Here is a 26,591-nt window from a genome sequence, read left to right as displayed (position 1 = left end):
TCTACTAGGCACCCACAAAACATCAATCTCCTCATCATCATTCTCCTCAGATGCATCAATTTCTTCTGACACATCACAGAAGGAAGCAGCAGCGGGGACCTCCTCCTCATCACTCATTATGTCCATCTCTATCGTGTTCTCTGCCAGAATTAAATCTGGTGTAAGGTCCTCATCTCCTTCATCTTCTTCTGGCAATAATGGTTGCGCATTACTCAGTTCAAGAAACTCATTGGAAAATAACTCCTCTGACCCCAGTGAAGAAGGGGCACCGGTGGTGGAGGAAGTGTTACGTGGGGTGGCCATAGCAGTGGAGGATGAGGAGGATGTTGTGGTAAAGTTAGAAACGGTAGAGGATGGGGTGTGCTGTGTAAGCCAGTCAACTACCTCTTCAGCATTTTGGGAGTTCAGGGTCATTGGCTTTTTAAAACTGGGAAATTTGCTAGGGCCACAGGATTGCATAGCAGCACGGCCCCTAGCACGGCCTCTGCGTGGCGGCCTGCCTTTGCCTGGCATTATTTTTAAAAAAACAACAACAACAACAAAAACTCAGTTGGTTTTTCTGGAAACGATAATACACACAGCTAGATGGCGGGTTGAAGAAAACACTGTGCAAATAATGCCTACAAAGTCAACGTATACACTACTACAGCGGTGGATACGGATTACGTAAAATATATGAATGCTGCTTGAAAAAAAGTAACTCAAGTGGTTTTTCTAGAGACGATAATATTATCAATATTTAGACAAAATGTGAACAAGGTCACACAGCTCGATGGCGGGTTGAAGAAAACAGTGTGCAAATAATGCCTACAAGGTCAACGTATACACTACTACAGCGGTGGATACGGATTACGTAAAATATATGAATGCTGCTTGAAAAAAAGTAACTCAAGTGGTTTTTCTAGAGACGATAATATTATCAATATTTAGACAAAATGTGAACAAGCTCACACAGCTCGATGGCGGGTTGAAGAAAACAGTGTGTAAATAATGCCTACAAGGTCAACGTATACACTACTACAGCGGTGGATACGGATTACGTAAAATATATGAATGCTGCTTGAAAAAAAGTAACTCAAGTGGTTTTTCTAGAGACGATAATATTATCAATATTTAGACAAAATGTGAACAAGCTCACACAGCTCGATGGCGGGTTGAAGAAAACACTGTGCAAATAATGCCTACAAGGTCAACGTATACACTACTACAGCGGTGGATACGGATTACGTAAAATATATGAATGCTGCTTGAAAAAAAGTAACTCAAGTGGTTTTTCTAGAGACGATAATATTATCAATATTTAGACAAAATGTGAACAAGCTCACACAGCTCGATGGCGGGTTGAAGAAAACAGTGTGCAAATAATGCCTACAAGGTCAACGTATACACTACTACAGCGGTGGATACGGATTACGTAAAATATATGAATGCTGCTTGAAAAAAAGTAACTCAAGTGGTTTTTCTAGAGACGATAATATTATCAATATTTAGACAAAATGTGAACAAGCTCACACAGCTCGATGGCGGGTTGAAGAAAACAGTGTGCAAATAATGCCTACAAGGTCAACGTATACACTACTACAGCGGTGGATACGGATTACGTAAAATATATGAATGCTGCTTGAAAAAAAGTAACTCAAGTGGTTTTTCTAGAGACGATAATATTATCAATATTTAGACAAAATGTGAACAAGCTCACACAGCTCGATGGCGGGTTGAAGAAAACAGTGTGCAAATAATGCCTACAAGGTCAACGTATACACTACTACAGCGGTGGATACGGATTACGTAAAATATATGAATGCTGCTTGAAAAAAAGTAACTCAAGTGGTTTTTCTAGAGACGATAATATTATCAATATTTAGACAAAATGTGAACAAGCTCACACAGCTCGATGGCGGGTTGAAGAAAACACTGTGCAAATAATGCCTACAAGGCCAACGTATACACTACTACAGCGGTGGATACGGATTACGTAAAATATATGAATGCTGCTTGAAAAAAGTGACTCCGGTGTTTTTTCTGGAGACGGTAATATTATGGATATTTAGACAGAATGGGAACAAGGTCACACAGCTCGATGGCGGGTTGAAGAAAACAGTGTGCAAATAATGCCTACAAGGCCAACGTATACACTACTACAGCGGTGGATACGGATTACGTAAAATATATGAATGCTGCTTGAAAAAAGTGACTCCGGTGTTTTTTCTGGAGACGGTAATATTATGGATATTTAGACAGAATGGGAACAAGGTCACACAGCTCGATGGCGGGTTGAAGAAAACAGTGTGCAAATAATGCCTACAAGGCCAACGTATACACTACTACAGCGGTGGATACGGATTACGTAAAATATATGAATGCTGCTTGAAAAAAGTGACTCCGGTGTTTTTTCTGGAGACGGTAATATTATGGATATTTAGACAGAATGGGAACAAGGTCACACAGCTCGATGGCGGGTTGAAGAAAACAGTGTGCAAATAATGCCTACAAGGCCAACGTATACACTACTACAGCGGTGGATACGGATTACGTAAAATATATTATGGCTGCTTGAAAAAAGTGACTCCGGTGTTTTTTCTGGAGACGGTAATATTATGGATATTTAGACAGAATGTGAACAAGGTCACACAGCTCGATGGCGGGTTGAAGAAAACAGTGTGCAAATAATGCCTACAGGGCAAATAATGCCTAAAAGGTCAACTTATACACTACTACAGCGGTAGTAAAATAAAAAAAAGTAAAATAAAAAAAAATGAATATTAAAAAAAAAAAATTAAAGTTGGTGCTGCTGAACTACTAGGAGCAGCAGATTAGCACACCAGTCCCACTCCCCAACACTGCTAGACTAATAGCACTGGGCTCTTATAGTAGTAGTAGTAGTAGTAGTAGTAAAACAACAAAAAAATAAATAAAAGCAGTCCTTACAAGGACTACTGTTATTGCAGCAGTCAGCAGATGAGATCAGAAGCAGGACAGCTGCCCACTGCAGCTACATACAGAGCACTGCAGTAGAAGGTAGATTACTAGCCAGCAAAGCTACCTAAGCTTAAATGTCCCTCAAACCCTGCAGACTTCTGTCCCTCCAATAACAGAGCAGTATCAAAACGATTACTAGCCAGCAAACTTTCAACTGTCCCTGAAATCACTAACAGGCAGCAGCTCTCTCCCTACACTATCTCTTCAGCACACACAGGCAGAGTGAAAAAACGCTGCAGGGCTTCGGTTTTTATAGGGAAGGGGAGTGGTCCAGGGGAGAGCTTCCTGATTGGCTGCCATGTACCTGCTGGTCTGGGGTGAGAGGGCAAAAAAAAGCGCCAACAATGGCGAACCCAAAATGGCGAACGTCGCGCGACGTTCGCGAACTTCCGGCGAGCGCGAACACCCGATGTTCGCGCGAACAAGTTCGCCGGCGAACAGTTCGCGACATCTCTAGTAAATATGCCCTGTGAAGTTTTTAAATAAATATTACACTAGTAACAAAATGGTTTTCACGAATAGATAGCTGCAGGGAACTCCATTTTAGTGCCATATATATGCCCCTGTTTGTAAAATTGAGAGGTCTGCCCAGGAAGAAAAGTTTACTATGGCCTGAGCTCCATGGTGTGTAACCATCTGAAAGAGAAAATTGTGAAGAGGACGAGAAAAATAAACAATCCTCTCTGGAGTTTAGCTGTGGCTGCTGCTGTCCTTTATCTGAGATTCATTTAGGGGGTTATTTATTAAAGTCAGATTTTTTTCCTCATTGGCCTTACAAAGGAAAAAATGTAGGAAACCCGAGCGTGTTAAAAGTCTGGATAAAAAAAGTACTCCAACTCAGACCTGCCGAGTTCAAGTCAATGGGAGAAGTCCTGATCTGCACTCGGTTTCATGCAATAATCAGAAGAATTTATGGTTTTTGGGCGTCAAATCCGAAAAAAAATCACAGTTTTTGGCAACAAATCCGAAAAAGTCACGGTAATTTTTAGCAATTTTATCAAGTTTTTTCCCAGAACAAGAAATTTTCAGAAAAATGTATTGATACATAAGATCAGTGCGGATTTGGTCGGAATAGTTTTCAGAAAAAGAGTAATTTTGATTTATTACCCCCTTAAAGCTATAACTACTGTATAACTTGAATCATCTGGAAATTTGCTTTTGTAGCTTAAGCTTAGAGGGTGGTGGCTGAGTATGTCTTGTTTTACTTTCAATTAGCATTCTGACAATCTCTGTAAGCATGGAGCCAAATTAAAATTATTCTTCCCCCATAAGCCAGGATATAAATAGAATTAGCAAGCAGAGCAGTTGGCTACCAGTCTTGTGTTACATCACAAGTGCATTGCAGTTTCACCAAGCATATCATTATCCTTTGACCCATAACCTTAATAATGGGAAGAAAATCAGCTCAGACCAGACCAGACCACCAGTAAGACTTCAAGGTCTAAACATGCTACTTCCCATCACACGGCAATTTCAGGCTGAGAGAAATCACACAAAGACCTTTGGGTTTCCGCTTACTTGGATAAATTAAACATTCAAAATTCTCTTTTTTCTATGAATTTCTAAAAATGTGTGGGTTTTCTGCATCTCTTTAAAGGGGTAGTTCACGTTCTTGACCAGAAACACAAGCAACAAGCTGTTCAGTTATATGGTTGCACAGTTATACACTCAAACTTTAAAAACAAAGGGAAAAGAGGGGTGATACCTGATGCATACCACGCATTCCAACTAATTGACAGGATAACAGTAAAAATAAGATATTTAGGAAATGACAAAGTTATTTTGGGCACAGACAACTCTACTGTGTTTTTGTAAAATGAAACGCGAACGCTGTCGAAGCCAGATTTGTGCTGGCAGTTTCCATTTAAATCTGGGAAAGCAGACTTTTTTTTTTCTAAAGGCTGCCTTGTGACAACGCATTCTGGACAGCGATCAAATGAGTCAGTGAATCTTCCGCTCTCCAGAGAATTAAAGAAATGTGTGAAAAAAATAAAATGACCAAAAACCAGAGAAGGCTTGATGAAAGTCTGAATTTGTCTCAGGAGTCTGGACCTCATGGAATGTGTTACCCAGCGTGACCGCTATCAGCAGTAGCAAAACAACCTCCCACGCAGCAATCCCCGGCAGGCCAGGAAGGAGCAAAGGGCTATCCACTTGCTGAAGATGGCATCAGTATTGTCACATGGAAGTGCTGAATGACAGACATCACATTAGAACCTTAAGAACGCTAAGGTCCAGCAAGTCACTGCTGAAAACAAGGGTTATCTGAAACCTAGAAATAGGGGTATCATACTAAACGTCAGCTACCGTGATTACACAACAGCCAATGGCACTTGGAATCATGTAAAACACAAGCAAAGCTGTAAATTTCAAATTTATGTCTAAATTATATAGTTCAAAGGAAAATAATCCTTACATGTGTAATCTAGATAGTGAGCACTGACAAATCACAATGGATATTGCTCCCAGTGATGCTAACTTGACTGAATTTATCCCAATGTATCACTTATATATCACCAGAGAAGCAGTAGGGTGCTGGGGTCTTGCAGTTTAGCTAAAGTGGACCTTTATAAAAAACTGGAACCACTTGCCATGGACCTCCTTGGTGATCATTTTAAGCAAACACATGTATATATGTAATTCAGGCTTGGTATGTACGATATTGTGGGAAGGTGCCCGCAGTGGGTAGGGTATCTGCTGGCTACCTAAAAAATTTGGGTATTTTGTGGGTTACAGGTAGGCATGCACTGATTTGGCCTCATGCTGCAAATTTTTTAAATTATGTATGCTTTGGATTTGGGCAAATCCAAACCCTGCTGGAAAAGGCTCAGATTTGGCAAAATCGCAAACAGAATCCTGGATTCGGTGTATCCCTAGTGGCATACAGAATTTGTGGCTGCAAGTATCAGTGTGACTTACAATATAAGCACATACAACAAAGTTTTCATCCTCTATCCTAGTCTACAATGGCATCACTTACTAGACCTAGGGGGTTATTTATCAAAGTCTGAATTTATCTTAATATTTTCTAAAAAAAACTCCAAAAAAAAAAAACCAAATCCGCACAGGTTTTTTGGGCTTATTTATTAATACACTTTCCCGAAAATTTTGTTTGCAATTTTTAGGATCTTTCATCCGATTTTCAAGTTTTTTTCGGATTTTTCACCTGAAAACTCCTACAACTACGAAAACTTAGGGGTATTGCCAAAAAACCAGCACACATCAAAAAATCATTGTGACTTCTCCCATTGACTTATATGCAACCGTGACAAGGTCTGAGATGCCGGACTTTCAGATTCGGACTTTTCCCATCCTCGGGGTTTAATAAATTCTGAAAAAATGTATGATTTTTTTAAAAGTCCAATTTTCTAAAAAAAAAAAAATGATTTTTGCATTCAGAGTTTAGTAAATAACCCTCCTAGTGTACAACATATAACTGTTTTTACATTAAACCATTATACTGTGACTGTGCATTATATCTTATGTATAGCCCATACAGGCAAGACAGAAGAGAAAACTCAGTCTAGGCAGATTTCAGAATTTCTGGCTGCTTGCTTGCTCAGACCAAATCCGCACAGGTTTTTTGGGCTTATTTATTAATACACTTTCCCAAAAATTTTGTTTGCGATTTTTTCGGATCTTTCATCCGATTTTCAAGTTTTTTTCGGATTTTTCACCTGAAATACACTTAAAAAAAAAAATGATTTTTGCATTCAGAGTTTAGTAAATAACCCTCCTAGTGTACAACATATAACTGCATTCAGAGTTTAGTAAATAACCCTCCTAGTGTACAACATATAACTGTTTTTACATTAAACCATTATACTGTGACTGTGCATTATATCTTATGTATAGCCCATACAGGCAAGACAGAAGAGAAAACTCAGTCTAGGCAGATTTCAGAATTTCTGGCTGCTTGCTTGCTTGCTACATATGTATGTAGTGCTTACCCTAATGTCTGTGGTAAACCACATCTAAAGTTTGGGTGGTTTTAAGAGATATTCTGCCCTTAAAGCATATCCGCAGCAAAGCAGGCGTCACTGTTTGAAGACTTTGATATGAAGCTCATGGTTCCTTGTTACAGCTTTTGAGAATAACTTTGTTTTAAAGACAATAAAAGTGATAAAACAGTGATACGTTTAAAGAGCGAATGAAAAGATCAGAGAATGCGTCTCCAGGTTAAAAAAATAGAGAGGGAGGGAGAGAGGGATAGATAGATAGATAGATGATTGATTGATAGATGATAGAAATAGAGAGATAGATAGATAAGATAGATAGATAGATAGATAGATAGATAGATAGATAGATAGATAGATAGATAGATAGATAGATAGATAGATAGATAGATAGATAGATAGATAGATAGATAGATAGATAGATAGATAGATGATGATGATAGATAGATAGATAGATAGATAGATAGATAGATAGATAGATAGATAGATGATTGATAGATAGATGATTGATTGATGATAGATAGATAGATAGATAGATAGATAGATAGATAGATAGATAGATGGTAGATAGATAGATAGATAGATAGATAGATAGATAGATAGATAGATAGATAGATAGATGATTGATTTATAGATGATAGATAGATAGATGGAGATATACCGTATATATATATATATAGCATAGATCAACATTTTTAGTATTTAGCAATGTCTCTCAAGTGTCCTTGATGGTCCATTTAAACCAAAGGGCAAATCAACATGTTACAATTGAAACACTTTCTTCACTCTGAGTAGACAACTATTGACAATTCTCAACAGTTAAACAGAATTCTTTGGGATCTTCACCATTAAGTAAACAGGAACCTTGTGCAATTCTCAAAAGCTTCTAGACATTTCTTGAGCTTTTTACATAGCTGAGAAAACTCTAGCAAAGTCCTCAGTATGTAGGAATTAAGGCGTACACACTCGTGTGCTCCATTGTGCTCTCACACTTGCACCCCAGGGGTTGAAAAATGGTAATACCTGGGACACACTACCCCAGCCAAGATGACTGAATTGGCCCTAGCAAATGGCAGATTATGTATAAATTATCCTTAAGAATGAAAACATTCTTCTTCTTCAGGCTTATTCTTCAGACCTATCAAAACTTCTGACGGTAGTTGCACTATTTTATTATGTATTTCAGTTAGCATGGCCTGAACATTTCCAGGCTGCAAGGCAGGCTCATTCTTCAAACTAGTACACTGAGCTCAGTGTGGTTTCTTTACGACAGGCTTAATGTGGTTTAGACCATTCCCGTGGTCACTGGCTAAAACAGAGATTCTGTGGATTGGCACTCCCTGACATGCAAATTACACAAAGCTGAGAGTATCTGAGAATAACTGTACACATAAGGGGCCCTGGAATTACTTCCCGGTTAGTTAGTGGTCAGCGGAACACACCTATTCCTCCCATTTGCATCAGCTCTTTCAGGAAGAACTGAGTGACTTTATCTACTGGCATTGTGAATGGGGAAGATACTGGAAATGTAATGATACTCCAGGCTTTTATAAGCATTACAAAAGTGAAAGGGAGTCTAATTCAAACCAGCTGTAGCAGTAGGAGGGAATAATAATACTACCACTTTTTCTTTTAATAATGGTCATACACAAAAGGTTATATAGTGAATAAAGTACCCCCTCTTGTAAAATATAAGGAAATTATAAATTACAGAGGAGTTTCATGACCATATAAAAACAGTGTTTTTATACAGGTCATGGAACTCCAAGGTAACTTCTAATATCCTCATATTTTGCAACTGGGGGTACTTTATTTATTATAATACACAAGTTTCAGTGAGTCATGTGACAGAAATTACATCAGAACTCACCGTTTATAACTGATGACATCAGAACTCACTATTTATAAGGATATCCTTTACAAGATATTCATGGCTTTTGTGTATTATATGGATATAAGAGACCCAAAATAGAAAATATTAGAAAGGGCTCACTGTTTTATTGGACAACTAAGGAACAGCTCTTTGCCCTCTATGTACTACAGTGCTGCCTGCAATTTGAAGCATGTACAGTATAAGAAGATAGTGGTTGGTGTACCATGGAAAGTTCCCTAGCTTGTGTGTCACTCAGATGCAAGGTTTAAGTACAGAAAACGGTATAATGGGCAGCCATTGTCTCACATACAAGTGCTCTATGCATGGGCAGCAACTGGAGCAATTTGACTATCCTTAAAAGAGAACTAAACTCTAAAAATGAATATGGCTAAAAATGCCATGTTTTAAATACTGACCTTATTGGACCAGCCTAAAGTTTCAGCTTGTCAATAGCAGCAATGTATGCATGTATGTATGTCTGTATGTATGTTTTTATTTCCATAGCACCCCTTGAGGGCAAAGCACTGTACAGCTAAACAATAAATTAGTAGTAACAAACAAGGGGTCATTGAAATAAAAAGTAACAATAAGTGCATTATTAGAAATACAATTCACATAAATATAAAATATAACTACAATACAGATTAAGTGCTCAGTGTCAAGGAAACAAAAGGCTAGAGGACCCTACCCCGTAGGGGTTAAAGTCTAAATGGGAGGGTAACATACAGACACAATTCGGATGCGTAAGTGCTGATACAGACACAATTCAGAGGGGTATTTAAGTGCAGCATACATACATACATTGTGATTTTTTTTTATCTACTTAGCTTTTTATTCAGCAGCTCTCCAATGTGCAATTCCAGCAATCTGGTTGCTAGGTCCCAAAGTACCCAGGAAACCATGCATTGACTTGTATAAGAGACTGGCATATGAATAGGAGAAGTCTGAATAAAAGATGATCTTTTTAGATGAATAATTAAAGGAGAAGGAAAGCCCCTGGGCGCAAAACCCCTCCCCCCCTCCCCTGTGTTGCCCCCCCTCCCTCCCCCCCCTGGCCTACCTGTCCCCCTGGGCAAATGCCCCTAACTTGTTACTCACCCCTCTGCGCAGGTCCTGTCCACGGAGTTCACAGTCGCCATCTTCTCCCACGCGGAACAGGTACCGGTACAGCTCTATCGGCGCATGCGCAGTAGAGCTGCACCGGTACCTGTTCCTACTGCGCATGCGCCAGAAGACGCCGGTCAGAGCAGGAAGAAGACGCGCGTGGGAGAAGATGGCGACTGTGAACTCCGTGGACAGGACCTGCGCAGAGGGGTGAGTAACAAGTTAGGGGCATTTGCCCAGGGGGACAGGTAGGCCAGGGGGGAGGAGGGAGGGGGGCAATACAGGGGAGGGGGGGAGGGGTTTTGCGCCCTGGGGCTTTCCTTCTCCTTTAAAAAGTAGGAATAACAATACATTTGTAGCTTCACAGAGTATTTAATTTTAGATGATGCCAGTGGTTTGAAAGTTGAAAATAGTCAGAAGAAGAACGAAAATAATTTAAAAACTATTAAAAGGGAATAAATGAAGGCCACTTGAAAAGTTGCCTGGAATTGGCCATTCTATAACATACTAAAAGTTAACTTAAAGTTCAACCACCCCTTTAAGAACAATATATACAGAAGGGAGATGGTCAGTCGATATTTAGTTGGAGTCCAATGGGTCTTTAAACACTTGCCTTGACTGTCTCCCTTTGCACTAGATTACAGTAGCCTGATAACAGAAGGATAGGCTAACACTCCTATCCTGAAGGATCATTATTTTAATGTTTTAAGGCATGAACATATCTATCTATCTATCTATCTATCTGTCTATTTATCTACACATTAATTATCTATCTATCATCTATCTACACTCACACACTTTTATAAGTGTATACAGTATTTGCTAGGGGAAGGGGGCTTCAGGTATCACTCATGGACACAACTGGGATGGGGGCCCCTGTAGTGCATATGTCAAAAAATGTCTTATTGGAACTGCTTAAATTATTCTTTATAGTTTATCTTTATTGTGTCAACAGAAACAGTGTTAGCAGGGCATCATGATCATTGCCTGACCATTCTGACTCGCACTTCCCACTTGCCTTGACAGCCTTTCCTTTCTCTTCTTGAAGATGCTTTGCTGAGACCTCTGGTAAACTGAAATTGTGCCTTAAAGTAATATGGCTGTTATATGAGCTGTGTAGGAGCACAAGTAACATGAGGAGTAGGCTATGGAATCTACCCCCAAGCTCCAGAGAATTGGGGAAAAAACACATTATAGGTAAGTGGCACAGTGGTTCACACTGCTGCCTTGCAATGTTTAGGTCCTGTTCTCAGTCCTTGCCTGGGGCATTATCTGCCCCCTTTCGTGACACCAGAGAGGGGCTGGTCTATATATCTAAATGCCGGTTGGATGTGCGTTAGATGCCATTTGAGAGCAGGCAGGTGCAGGTCAACTTTTTGTCATGGGCCCTGCCGGCCCAGGCTGACATTTTTGCAGGTAACCTGCAGGTACACAACCTGTTGGAGGACTCTACAATGTGGCAAAGTTGGCCCCTGAGCCAATCAGAGCAAGAGAAATTTTTATTACAGACACAAAAAAATGGTAATGTTACAATGGTAATGGTAATGATAATGTTATAAAACTTTCCTGATTACAAGAACAGCTTACCTGACCAATTGACCATAAGTGTCAGTACATGGTGCAGCTAGTAAGCATCACTGGGTACTAACACCTACTGACACTATCTTAAATGTTGTGCACAGGGATTAACAATAAACAATTCCGACATCCATCAATATTAGGGTGATGGATGACAAGGAGATTTGTAGCCCATGCTAAAAATGCACAACTGGCAGCAACAAATCTCCCAAAAATGTCTTTGGAATAACAAGGTGATACGTAGGTGTTACCATTGGCAATTTCAGTTATAGCCGGCCGGAGAAGCATTTTCTGGAGATTTGTCGTCCGCAGTCATGCATTTTTAATTGTAGGTGACAAATCTCACCGACAGCCATGGCCCTTAAGGATAGACAGAAACTAACCCCTTAACACACATTTTTCTATTATACTAATAAATCCCTGGTGTCTGAAATGGATAAAAATGAAGTATTCTGTTCTAGCAGCTTTTCTTTTTCAAATAAAAGGGAAAGAAACACAATTGGTGCTTTCTTGTTGAATCAATATTAGGCAATCTTTAGTGAAAATATAATGCAGCTGTGTGGAAACCTGAGTGGGAAACCAAGGCCCAACAGTAACTGCTAAGCAAACAATGTAATTTCCAGTATTAGAATAATGAATGAGTAAAACCACAGTTCAAGGCTGACAATATACATAAATAAAAAGTTGTGTTACTCATGGATGGTGTGCATGCTGTAGTCTGTTCGACAAAGATAGGAAGGGTTTACATAGAGTGCATATTAGTAATTTTCTTATTCATATGATAAGTAAAATATCAGTAGCAGTATAAGCATTAAGTCTAGCACTTAAAGAAGTTCCTGTTTGCCTGCCCTCAGGTGCATTCCAACCTGGTGGCCTCCTTAGTGCACAGATACATCCCCGAGGGCTATTACTGAGCGAAAGGTAAAATGATATCTTGTTTGTGTTCTGCTTAATGCTAAGTTGGGAGGTGGTACAATTTATACAGCACAGAGACTTCATGGTTCATGCTGGTTATATCGTTAGCCATCAACATGCCTCATTTGTATGGGAAGTGTTGGTGCAGAACTGCCCTGTCAGTTCTCTCATGGAAATGATTGTGAAAATGTGAAAGAATTAGCACCTCAAGGCTTTCAACATTCACTTGTAACAATAGCTATCTTGTACCTTGCCATCAAGAATTATTACTTAGTAGAATGTTGCTTTTGCCTTTGTGGGTCACTGTACTGAAAGGCACAAAGCCTCATGGATGACTTGTTACTACAGTGAGAGAGTGGCATTGCGGTAGAACGGGGGTCCCCAATCTTTTATACCTGTGAGCCACATTCAAATGTTACATAGTTACATAGTTAAATTCGGTTGAAAAAAGACAAAGTCCATCAAGTTTAACCCCTCCAAATGAAAACCCAGCATCCATACACATACTCCTCCATACTTTCACATAAATTCTACTCATACTAGCTATAGAGTTTAGTATCACAATAGCCTTTTATATTCTGTCTGTCCAAAAAATCATCCAAGCCATTCTTATAGTCATTAACTGAATCAGCATCACAACATCACCCGGCAGTGCATTCCACAACCTCACTGTCCTGACTGTGAAGAACCACCTACGTTGCTTCAAATGAAAGTTCTTTTCTTCTAGTCTAAAGGGGAGGCCTCTGGTACGGTGATCCACTTTATGGGTAAAAAGGTCCCCTGCCATTTGTCTATAATGTCCTCTAATGTACTTGTAAAGTGTAATCATGTCCCTCGCAAGCGCCTTTTTTCAGGAGAAAACAACCCCAACCTTGACAGTCTCCCCTCATAATTTAAGTCTTCCATCCCTCTAACCAGTTTAGTTGCACTTAGTCTCTGCACTCTCTCCAGCTCATTTATATCCCTCTTAAGGACTGGAGTCCAAAACTGCACTGCATACTCCAGATGAGGCCTCACCAGGGACCTATAAAGAGGCATAATTATGTTTTCATCCCTTGAGTTAATGCCCTTTTTTATGCAAGACAGAACTTTATTTGCTTTAGTAGCCACAGAATGACACTGCCCAGAATTAGACAACTTGTTATCTACAAAAAACCCTAGATTCTTCTTATTTAAGGAAACTCCCAACACACTGCCATTTAGTGTATAAATGCATTTATATTATTTTTGCCAAAGTGCATAACCTTCCATTTATCAACATTGAACCTCATTTTCCAGTTTGCTGCCTAGTTTCCCAACTTAGACAAATGTAAAAAGAGTTGAAGACAAAACAAGCATTCAAATTTTCCTGGGGTGCAATATAGGGCTTGTTAAGTAGCCTCTACCTCTCACCATTAGTGTCTTCCACAGTTTCAATTATATTGAATTGAAAGTAATGAAAGGTTGTTTTCACCATTAAATGTCTCCATAATAGCACTGTGGTTGTTAGAATAGTTGTGCCAGAGCTCTAATTGTTAAAAACATTTTGTGAGCTGAAACATTAGCAAGATAAACGTAAGTGTTTAATTTCTCTTTAGGCTACGTCCACATGGGGCTGATTCTCAGCCAGCGGATAAGAACAGGCCAAGAATCTGTCCCTTTGCTGGCATCAGCCTTCTACTGTGACTGCATCTGAACCACTGTCTTGGCCCAGGTGCAGCCAAACCGGGCAGATTCTCTGTGTCAAAATCTGTTCTATGATCCTGAACCTAGACTGACCGTGGCACTAGCCTCAAACTTCCAGGATTGAACGTATCTACTACAGGCCAAAATACTGTACATTAGGCAGTTATTCTAAGCCTCGTTGGAATATCATGGTCTAAGACAGAGCTGAGGGCTGCCCCTCTTTGACATCAATGGACCAGGGTCAAGCCTGACGCTCAAATAAGGGTTGATTTTATTGAGCAATACCTAGCCACAGTTTGTAGCTCATGGGATACGACACTCCAACAGCTTAATCCCCAGAATGTATAATATAGCTGCCTATAATCCACTTTCCACCATTTGTATCCAGTGCAATGAACCTATGTGAGTCTGTTTTACATTATGTTCATTTGAGAAGCCTACAAAAATATCATCAGAAGCTGGAAGGAAAAGTGAAGGGGATGTCCACCCAAAAATAATTTTTCTTTCCTTTGCATAATGAAAGAAAATGTAATTCTGAGCTACTTTCAATACTTTCAATACAGTGGGGAAACAAGTCAATGTTTTTTCACAGTAAATATATTTCTGCAACAATAAAGTTGCAAAGGTCTTGAGAGAGTTTTCTGCTTTTACCCATCACAAGATGCTTCTTGTGTGATACCTTGGTAATGACAAACCTTAGGACTAACATGACGTTAATTAGGACTAAACCAACCAGATTTCAGCAGGTTTCTTTCCATGCCTTTTTGCACCTTCCTTTCTTCATGTGTTCAATACTTATTCTCTGTGTCAATCCACAATATTACACATAACTTCATTTATGGACTTATTTGTTTTGAATTCTTTGTATGTGTGGATTACTTGGGTTGTTAATGACATCTGGTTCATGTCAATAGCCCCATTAGAAATAAGAGAAAAACTGTGACACGTTCAATACTTATTTTCCCCGCTGTAAATATTAACTATAGCACTATAAAAATATATACTTTTTTGGACACTGCATATTACAGTATAGAAATATTTTCCAGTGACTGGATGGTGCCACTTAAATAAGGACAGCCTTTTACCTAATTGTATCAGTTATAACCAGAACACTACCATGATTATCTATATTGTTCTAAAACAATGCTAATTATATGCTGCCTTTCGCTAAATATTAGTTTTGCAGAGCAAAGATATTAGAAAACAGGAAAAGCTTGCTCTCATTTCCAGGTTCCACAGGTGGCAATGGGCCGTCACAAATTTAAGAGAGGGGAAAAAAACAGGTACATTAACCAAAGTAGCAATGGCACATAATGATTACAATTCTTGTAAATTGATGTTGTTGCGGTTTTGGGGATGCAGGTGGTTGTCAGAATGTCAGTGTGTCTGTGTGCATGACGCTTAAATAATTACTGGTACTGGCAGATTTATCTTAAATGAAACCTGCTAAATGAAATGATGTTTGACAGTTATATAAATGTAGCCCCAGGGTGGGCAATCTGCGGCCCTCCCTCTGACAAACCACATAACTCACTACGCTCACCATGATGCAGAATGTCCTAAAAATGTAAACAGTCCATTATGATTGAGAGCTCGCAGCCTAATACATTGTGCTCGAAAGCCACTTCACAAACTGTCTGTATAACTAATAGGAGGTACACATACACTGTGTTCTATAGATTCAAATTATGTTATTGACAAATACTGCTCACTGCTTTATTCAGAATCATTGGACATTACTAATAAAAAGTGGCTACTTCAAACATTTGCTCCAACATCTCTAATAAAGAAGTCCATACGACTTTTATGTACCTGCCCTATTCAAATTGACCTAAGCGTAAGAGTACTAAAGAGTACGCACGTTAGTGAAAATTCACTATGAAATGCTCGCACTGCCACATTAATGCTAGTGAAAATTCACCAGCGTTTGGCTGCTGAGACGCAACTTCAAATTTTAATGAATTAGCGTAGTTTTTAATTTGCCCTTATGGCTTGTAGTTTTCCAAACATTGGCAAATGCATATACTGTATCAACCCCCCACCCCCAAATTTTTATCCTAAACTGAGTCCTTTTCTGAGCAGGCAGCATATGCCAAGAACAAATCCATATTTGTGCTTTCAGACGTGGCATAAAACAGCTCATGTTTAGAGATTAAGAAAATACTCACATCGGCTTCTCCCTGATCAATGACGTAGAAATTGTCTCCCTCGTCACCTATGGGGATAAAAAACAAAACAATTAACCAACGAAAACACAATCTTCAGGGATTTTTTACACTGTTGTGCAGATTGTTGGAACTATTTGTTTATATCAAAGGCTAGTGACTTCTAGGCATCGAAAGTGGTTTGGGAGAGTAGTGATGGCAAAAGCCTGTTGCATATAAAGTAATAAAGATATTTGTATGACAAAGAGAATTCTAACTTAAACAAATGACAGTACAGGCTGCCTTTGCTGCTGGGACTCCAGATTTGCCTGATCCCCACCCAATAACACTGTCACCCGGCCCCTTATGTCATCACCTTGCACTCTGACATCATAATCCCAACCACGTCATGTTATCATCTAGTTTTATAAATTGTGAGAACCCTATTCTTTTTCTAATTTCTCAGACGGGAAGTCACCAAAGCACACAATGCCTTACAACTTCTTAAGTCCTATTGGTTCCTAACAAGAATTGCTCTGAGGGCAGACAGTGACCAATATGGGACCAATATATCTTTGCTTCTAGCATGCTTCTCAGACACCCCAGGAGAGAGGGATAACCAGGAAATATGAAAGAGCAGGAGATGAGCAAATAAATTATTATTATAAGGATATGGCAGTGCAAGAAATACATGACAATATATAGTTTTCTTTTATCTATTATTACATTTTCCCGAAAATTTGCTTTGCAGGATTTTCAAGATTTTTTGGATTTTTCACATGAAAACTTAGATTTCTTATGTGTTTTACCCGAAAACTTCGGGGTATTGCACGAAAACCCAGCACACATCAAACAATAATTAGGACTTCTCCCATTGACTTATATGCAACCTCGACTGGTCTGAGATGCCAGATTTTCTGATTCGGATATTTCCATCCTCAGGGTTTAATAAATTCCGAAAAATTCATGATTTTTCAAAAGTCTGATTTTATAAAAAAAAAAAATCAGAATTTTTCATGATTTTTGCATTGGGAGTTTAGTAAATAACCCCCTAAAACTCTAAAAATTCAAGCTTTATAAAGTGTGAAAACCATTGAAAAACTTTGCCAAGTAAAAGCAATCAAGGTCCTCCAGAAGTCAATGAGAGCTTCACTGATCATATTGGATTTTTTTTTTCAGCCATTAGAACTTCATAGTTTTTTTTTTTAGTGCATCGTTCAGCATTTTTTGTCATTTGTAATTTTTATATTTGTATATTCTATTTACAAGGCATTCATAATTTTAGAGAAATAGAGTTTAATTGTAGTTTTAAAAATTTCTAAAACCACAAAAATTTTAGTGTTGGTAAATGGGCCTCTATGCCAGCTGTTCACAAGATCTGCTTATTGGACCATGGTGAAGAGACTACAGGGGTCAATGGGACAGCAAATCTCACAAAAAGAAAACAGACCATATCAAATAGCACTGCATATTCATTTTGTAAGGGGGGGAGAGTAGAGTCCTGCAGCAGGTTGGGTAGCCACGGGTACCTGCAAAAAAAGCAGGCACCCTGCCAAATGAGGGGGGGATTTTCAGGTGCGAGTATAGATACGGGTCAGGTTGCAGGGCTCATCTAAATTTCTTATCTTATGTACTATTGTCCATATTTTACTCCTTTTAAAAGTTTTAAAAAATTTGCTTCCGTCCCACCCACTTTTGATGATGTCACTTCTGGTTTGCAGCAACATCACTTCCTGTTTGATGGTGGTTGGCAGGTTGCGAGAGAGTCGAGTTGCGGAGTAGGCAGTTGCGTGTCCTGGTCGGGTAGCTGATCAAAGTGGGTAAATATGCAGGTTGCGGTTCGGTTCGCTGCTGCGGGTTCGGGTCGGGTTGTGGGTCTTATCTAAATTTCTTATCTTTTGTACTATTGTCCATATTTTACTCCTTTTAAAGTTTTACAAAACTTGTTTCTGTCCCGCCCACTTTTGATGATGTCACTTCCGGTTTGCAGCAACATAACTTCCTGTTTGATGGTGGTTGGCAGGTTGCGAGAGAGTCGAGTTGCGGAGTAGGCAGCTGCGGGTCCTGGTCGGGTAGTGGACCAAAGTGGGTAAATATGCAGGTTGCGGTTCAGGTGGCAGGCTGTGGGTTCAGGGTCAGGTACAAGTCTAAGAAATTGGTTCCGAGCAGGACTCTAGGGGAGAGTACTGCATATTTATTTTGGAATGGGCTGGAGTTTATCACTGGATGACTGTAACAAGCAAACGATAAAATGAACAGGACTAGGACATATCTATAGCTTGAAATATGTGCTAACAAGCAGTAAACTGCTATCTTACATCTACATACCTACACTAGGAAACCATAGGATGCTGCCTTGTGTTTCTCCGGTAAATGGAAAATCAGTTGGTAATAGGTAATTATAAGAAACCAAACACCAAGCTTAAAAGTAGAGAGCCTGGTACTTACATTGAACAAACCTGCTCATCTTAAAACGTAATCATAATTTAACCTTGTCAAATAAAAGAACACACATCCCACGAAACCTTCAAGGACTTCATGCAATAAAATGATACCATATTTGGCTCTGTCACAAGAGACAGCTGGGTCCCCCGAGGTCTGAATTCATTGTTTTTGTTAAAGTCAGGGTTCTTTGCCAAAGCCACAGTAAAGTTTTTGCTCTGTATCACAGGCACTGGCAGAGTAAATTACTGGGAAGAGAACATGAGTATCTAAGGAGTCAATCATGTCCCAGTTCTAAACACTGAAGACAGGTAACTTGAGCTGACACGGAGAGACTGTTTTGAAAACGAAATGTTATACTCTGAAATGCAGTCTTTCTTAAAAAGCTCAATGCCTGCTCCCAAGCTACATGCATGGATTATCTCTGGTGGCATGTAAGGATACGTTAGCTAACATGGAATCTACATTTATCTCGTCTACGGGCTTTCTCGACAAAATTGTGTGGGTGATTTTCTGAATTAAAAAACAAAATGAAAAAACAATTTTCATCTCTGGTTTTCACATGTTTGTAAAACAGCTTAAATTATGGAAAGCTATCACAAACCGCATCCTGTTTTCGGAAGCAGTTTTAAGCAGTCTTCCATATTTTCAATATTTAATCGTTGGTGCAGGTTGAGATCCTGCATTTCTAGGCGTTGTGGGATAACAGTGTCGGACTGTGACACCAGGGGCCCACCCAAAAACCTTAGACCAGGGGCCCACTCTCAATACTAATATTCTGCATCTCCTCAATCAACCTCTATTCTCCTTGTCTCTTTTCTTTATATACTATATTCGATTATTCCATCTATTTAGCATCTTTTTCTCATAGAAATAGGGAATGACCATGAAATAAACCAAATGTTTAGCAGCATAAGGGCCCACTGACACCTGGGCCCACCGGGAATTTTCCTGGTATCCCGGTGGGCCGGTCCGACATTGTGGGATAATACCAGTTATTTGGACTGGGATGAGGTGGACATAGATCCAGACAGACAAGGCAAAAGCAAGTCAGGACAAAGTAAGGCTTAAAAGAATGAGACCCACAGGCAGGAGCCAAGCAGAATCAGAAAAAACTGGTGGTGCAGACAGGTGACAGTCTGAACTGAGTTAAGAACATACAGATCAGGCCAGGACACTACCGTCTCTTTAGCCTTCTCCAGACATCGCTTCTGCCACCCCTTGATTTTGTTGTGATTTATTTACAACAACAGGGGGCAGATTTATCAAGGGTCAAATTGAAAATTTGTATTTTTTACTTCTAATTTTGGGTTTATTTTTGTGTAATTCGACGAGGGAATAATCCAAATTCGATCAGAATTAAAGAAAAAAAAATCTAAATTCGAATTTTGAAATTTATCATGTACTGTCCCTTTAAGAATTCAAATTTGACTATTCACCCTCTAAAACCTGCTGAATTTGTGTTTTAGTCTATGGGGGACCTCCTACAATCAATTTGGAGCCATTTGATGGACTTTTGAAAAAAAAAATTCTTTAAATTTTTATTTTTTTAAAAAAAATTTGGGTGAAATAATTTGATTCAAATTTGCACCTCCAACCTATTCACCCATTAAAAAATTTGATTTTATTTTTAATAAATTTCGATTGGTAGGGTTTTTTTCGAATTTTGAGTAGATGGGAGTTTTTAGAAACTCCCATAAACTCGAAATTCAACCCTTGATAAATCTGCCCCCAAGTGTTGTTAATCTCATGTGAAGTGCAAGTGCCACATCTTTGTGCGGATTTCCTAATTCTGATAAATTAATGCTTATATATTTGTTTTATTAAAACCATAGGCAGAAAATATGTCCTACACAAGTTCCATTTTAATTATGGTATCTCTTATATGGAAATAAGGTATGGTGATCCAAAATAGGATCCCTTTCCCTTATCCGGAAAACCCCAGGCCAAAGTATTCTGGATTACAACCGGCAGTTTTCTGTATTACTGGGAAGATAACATGAGTATCTAACTGGCAGTTAGGCAGGTTAAAAAAAAAATAGTTAAAAGGTTGAACTTGATGGACATGTGTCTTTTTAACTTACTATGTTATTATGTTACTATGTTACAGCTCTCATACATGTGTATCAGGCTAATCATGAACATATAGTATACTATCCATTTAAACATGTATAATGCTTACGCAATTGATTTTCTGTATAGTACAACACAGTGTTTTAACTTTCCATCAATATATACACCATCAATTATCAACGGTCAAAATGCAGAGATAGAAAATATTATCTATTACAGGTATGGGACCAGTTATCCAGAATGCTCGGGACCTGGGATTTTGCGGATAAGGGATCTTTCCATAATTTGGGTCTACATACCTTAAATCCACTAGAAAATCGTGTAATCATTAATTAAACCCAATAGGCTGGTCTTCAAATGAGGATTAATTATATCTTAGTTGGGATCAAGTACAAGGTACTGTTTTATTATTACAGAGCAAAAGGAAATACTTTTTTTTAATCATTTGATTATAATGGAGTCTAAGGGAGACTGCCTTTCTGTAATATGAAGCTTTCTGGATAACGGATTTCCATATAATTAATCCCATACCTGTGTATATTATTATTATTATTATTATTATCATAAACATGTATTTATAGAGCGCCAACATAATATATATATATATATATATATATATATATATATATATATATATATATATATATATATATATATATTTGTGTGTGTGTGTATATATATCTTTTGTTTCGCTGAGAGTTAGTTATATGCAATGTTGCCATTATTACGTTCTGCAATGAAACACTGCAGTGGGCTTTCCTAAACCTATGCATATACAGCTGCAATTTTACTAGGCTCTATGAACCTGAAGAGGCATGCTATGTATTCTCTAAAACTAGCATAATGGCGGTGGAAATTCCCATCTAAGACAACAGGAATTAGCAGTGGGCGTAAATCACTCTCTGTAACAACAATCACGAATGAAAACCCAAACGTACCTTGCTGTATGACTATCTCTCCGGCAATGTGATTGACAGGGAACATGGCATCAAATATATCACTGAAAAAGAAAAAAACAGCAAAAAATTTATTTTTTTCTGACAGAAATCGAACGCAAGATTCTGGAAAAATGGGTGCAGCTATTTGTCATATTTCGGGTGACTTTTCCTTGTGGATTATGTCCATGCAGGAAAATTCACCCGTTTGAAAATGCCCATTAATTGCTTTAGCAAAACTGAGCTTTCAGTGCACGTGTGAATGTTTTGTATATGTTAAAGTAGCAAAACTAAGGGAGTTATTTACTAAACTCCGAATTTTTTTTTTTTATAAAATCAGACTTTTAAATAAAATCATACATTTTTTGGAATTTATTAAACCCAGAGGATGGAAAAGTCTGAAAATCCGGCATCTCAGAACTGTCGAGGTTGCATATACTGTAAGTCAATGGGAGAAGTCCCAATGATGTTTTGATGTGCGCTGGGTTTTTGGCAATACCCCAAAGTTTTTGCAGTTTTCGTGCAAATTCTGAGTTTTCAGGTAAAAAATCCAAAAAAAAATGTGAAAATCAGATGAAAAATCAGAATAAACATTTTGAAAATCGGATGAAAAATCCGAAAAACCGCGAAAATCAGGTTTTTCACATTTTTTGGATTTTTCTCCAGCAAACAAAATTTTCCGGAAAGTGCATTAATAAATAAGCCCATAAAACCTATGCGGATCTGGTCAGTTTTTTTCAGAAAATATAGCGATAAATTCGGACTTTGATAAATACGCTGGCATGTTATACATTCTGCTTCTGACAATAATATAACAAGGCACCAAGAGGCAGATAAAGCAGCTAAATCAGGCTGTAAAGTTTGCTAATCTGCAGAATTAAAATGTATGTGCAACACAGAGAAAATGCATGAGCATGGCAAGGATTATACTAATACCAATTGTAATAAAAATCTCAGTTTACTCCAGGTCTAGTAACCCATAGTTGTCCTTACTGCCATAGCTTCCATCATGTCCTGTGGCCCCTTCTGCTCCCTGAAACTCACTTTCCATATAAAATATATTTTCACCCAAGCCCTCCTCGGATATTAACCAGCAAAATCATGTAAGGTATTATTTATAAAATTATACTTTGGTGTGACAAGACTGTACAGGGCCCCAGAACCAGACAATGATTGTTTTGCCTTGCCCAGTACTGCATCTATGTCCACTTCACCCTGTCTTGCATAGTCCTGCTTTTGTGTCCATTCTCCTGCCAAGTCCAGCTTCTACTGTATGTCCACTTCACCCTGTTCTGCCTAGTCCTACTTCTAAGTCCACTTCACCCATGTTCTGCCTAGTCATGCTTCTATTTCCACTTCACCCAGTCTTGCATAGCCCTGCTTCTGTGTCCATTCTCCTGCCTAATCCATCTTCTATGTCCACTTCACCCTGTCCTGCCTAGTCTTGCTTTTATGTCCACGTCACACAGTCTTGCATAGCCCTGCTTCTGTGTCCATTCTCTTGCCTAATCCAGCTTCTATGTCCATGTCACCCTGTCCTGCCTAGTCCTGCTTCTATGTCCACTTCACACAGTCTTGCATAGCCCTGCTTCTATGCCCATTCTCCTGCCTAGTCCAGCTTCTATGTCCATTTCATCCTGTCTTGCCTAGTCCTGCTTCTATGCCTGCTCCATCCTGTCTTGCTTCTTTGCCTGAGCCACCTTGTTTTTGTCTCAATCCTCCTGTTCTATCTTCTTCACCCACTCTGTCCTGTTCCAGTGCCTACAGATCTTTGTCTGTTTCATCTTGTCTAGCCCCTTCCTACCGCCCTTCTGTTACTTGCCTCCCCTTCCTATTCAAGGGACATGGGATTTTCCCTTTCAGAAATCCTTAACAAAGAGCTGAACTTCCTGTTAAAAATTAGAAAAGATTAACTTCCTTTTCAAATTGGGTGGATTTCAACTGCCCCTGGTTAAATGCCCCCTGAAGGAAAGTCCTTCCCTTGCCTCATGACAGAAGAACACCTGGATAAACTATAAGAAGGAATGCTCTGAAATGCATATTTAGCATATATTTATTTTATGGCTTTGCAGAAAGTGTGACGCTGCACATGCGCAGGGTCTGAAAGGGGGAAGCCGCATGTTAGTCTATCAGGAGCTTGTATGGTTTCTTAATGTTTATTTAAAGCTTGATCTGTTTGGACTTGCTAAACAGACAGAACCCACGGCTGAGAAAGATCCTGCCTTTTAAGTTGCATTGCGGTGACACATCAGCAGCTTCTCAGAGTCGAACACATGACAGGCCCCAGGTAGTTGCATCTGACACTCACATCTCTCACAGGGTTAGAACAAATTGCCTTCATTCTACACTTTGCAGATACTTCAACCCAGCTTCTTGAAATAGCCTGCACAGGGTAATTATCTATTCATAACACAGACAAAAAGAAAAATAAAGGAAAATAGTTATCTATGCAAGGTCTGTATCCCTGTGTAGTGTATATAGAGGGAAAGTCACTCTGATATTCCCAAGAAGGTATCACGCACACCATCCCTGGTGCAACGCTTTCAGGCCCAACCAATTCAAGGCAGGGTTATTGAGGGTATATAAACACGGAGGCTGCACCAAACAAAGACAACATACATACTAACCTACAGCAGTTAGAGATGCCCACATGGCTACTCATTTTTCTAATGGGTTGCCCTAAGCAAGCATTTGACAAAACATGAGCAATTAGACTTGTGACTTATGGACATTGTTGTTGTCTTGGTCTTTCAACAAAGACCAAGAACAAATTTGGACTCCCAGTATGCTAGCTTGTTCCTTCCAACTGTGTGGTGCTTGGTAGTTAGCTTGACTTTATAGGTTTACACATGAAATTTAAAGCATTTTTATGTATTCATCCAATCTGTTTTCCGTGGGGCATATAAAATGTTATGCTTAGCTCTCTGTTGCAGGTTTGTACATGTGCACCGTGTCCGCTATCCTACACTGCAAAACTCAACGTGACCCAGGTCAGACTTTGTAATGGGAGAAAGGTTATCTTTTAATTGACAAGAGTTACACAGGGGAGTAAATGGTTTAGAATTGTAAGCAACAACATTATTTTTTATCTGCAACAGATGTAATTAGTAGTGATGGGCAAATCTTTCCCATTTCGTTTCGCCTTAACATTCGCGAAACAGTGAAAAAATTTGCTGAAACAGCAAAACATTTGCAAAACAGTTTGGAGTCAATGTGCAGCAAACTAAATTTAACGCGCGACCATTTTTACAAGTGCCCTTTTAAGACTGTTACAGTTGGACCAGTGTCTTTGCTGAAGACAGGGTCCAGCGATACATAGGTTGAAATCGGGGCACACATCACTTCAGTCTCGACTAGTCTGTAAATAATTTAAGTATTGTGACCAAAGTCCGGTGGTGATATAAGCCCTGGGGGATTATTCTCCAGCACGGAGACTTCGTATACTGGCTTTGCAACAACAGGGGCATTGTCATTCTCATCACTCACCTGGTGTACTACTTAACCGTTATAAAGGGGGGTGCCTCGGCCACCACTGTCAGATTGTACTCTGCTATCTACTCCCTGTCCAGAGCAGAGGTGGTCACGATCATGTAGCTGTCCTCATAGGCTTGCTGCAGCCTGAAATGCTTGTGCCCATAGAGCATTGTGCTGATCAGCGCTACAAAGCTACCTCACCTCTGATAGAGGTGAGGTGGGTGATGCTGATGACCGGGGTGTTATCCTACACACCAATGACATGCACGGGAGCACCAAGTTGGCATATTTGATTGACCCCATCCGCTCGGGTCTGCACGTCTATGCTGAAGTGGGCAGTAGCTGTTCTCTGAGATCTGAAAGCTTTAGCCTCTGGATGGAATTGACCCCCACAACTGCATTTGTAGCGATGTCTAGAGGTACCCATCAGCACTCTCAGACACCTACACAGGTATGTCGGCGCTGGGGAAGCTAGGGCTCTCAGGGCTATTGCCGTTGATGTCTCTCCCCTCCCCATGGATCAACCTAAACTGCTCCTTGGCGAGACTGACCACATTTTCGTTTCCTTAGAGCAGGGCTGCCATCAGAAATCAGGGGGCAAAAATTTTCAGGGGACAACAAAATTTTCTGGGCCCCCCTAGTCCCCAACCACCCCAGCCTCCAAGCCCCACCACAGATCCTGCCCACCCCACAGTAAAAAGGCCAAAAAGACAGCACCAAAAAGAGTAAACCCCACACACGAGTTATAAAAAGCCATTGGTGTCCAGGGTCCCACATAAAAGTTTTAAAAAAAACAATGGGGCCAGAGCACCCATACAAGTTAAAAAAATCATTGGAGATCAATAAGTTAAAAAAAAAAAATTGGCACCAAGTCCCCCTATAAAAGTTTAAAAAAAACATTGGTGGCCAGGGCCCCCTCTAGGAATTAAAAAATAAACATTGTGCTAGGTGCTCCATAGAATATTTAAAAAAAACATTGGTGGCCAGGGGTCTATATAGTATTAAAATATTCCATTGGTGGGCAGAAATTTAAATAAAAAATAAACACATTGGTGTTCAGTGGAACTTACCTTAGGCTACTTTCATAGCTTTGGGTCTTTTCGCAGCTTCAGGACTTCAGGGCAGATTTATCTATTTCGAAAATTTATGTGAATATTTTTTTACTCTAATAAACTTGAATATACTTACAACTCCAATGGGAGATTATTTAAGAAAAAAGGCAAATGTCTAAAATTCGAACGAATATTACTGTCCAGAAACTTGAATTGAATTCAAATCAAATTCCACTAAACTCAAATCGAGTTTTTTCTCCAGAAAAAACTCGAATGTCAGGAAGGCTATTAACATCTTCAAATGGGTCACTGGACCTTTGCCATTGACTTATACAAGAACACGGCAGAAAAATTTGAATTCAGATTTATAAATCGGGTCTTTTCGCGGCTTCAGCTCCATT

The 26,591-nt window shown here is 39.3% G+C and overlaps 1 protein-coding gene across 2 annotated transcripts in view; it reads right to left on the bottom strand.

Moving 5' to 3' along the window:
- Positions 1–26,591, bottom strand: part of prkar1b.S (protein kinase, cAMP-dependent, regulatory subunit type I beta S homeolog) — a 155,153-nt gene that overhangs the window by 45,440 nt on the left and 83,122 nt on the right. For both annotated transcript variants that reach the window (XM_018239163.2, XM_041579285.1), the window contains 2 exons: positions 21,668–21,729; positions 16,239–16,285 (listed from right to left, as the gene is read on the bottom strand). In XM_018239163.2, coding sequence (XP_018094652.1) covers positions 16,239–16,285; positions 21,668–21,729 — 109 coding nt within the window. The remainder of the gene's footprint in view (positions 1–16,238; positions 16,286–21,667; positions 21,730–26,591) is intronic.

The sequence above is a fragment of the Xenopus laevis genome, chromosome 9_10S (assembly GCF_017654675.1).
Source record: "Xenopus laevis strain J_2021 chromosome 9_10S, Xenopus_laevis_v10.1, whole genome shotgun sequence".
Classification (NCBI taxonomy): Eukaryota; Metazoa; Chordata; class Amphibia; order Anura; family Pipidae; genus Xenopus; species Xenopus laevis.
This window is presented reverse-complemented; position numbering and strand designations above follow the sequence as displayed.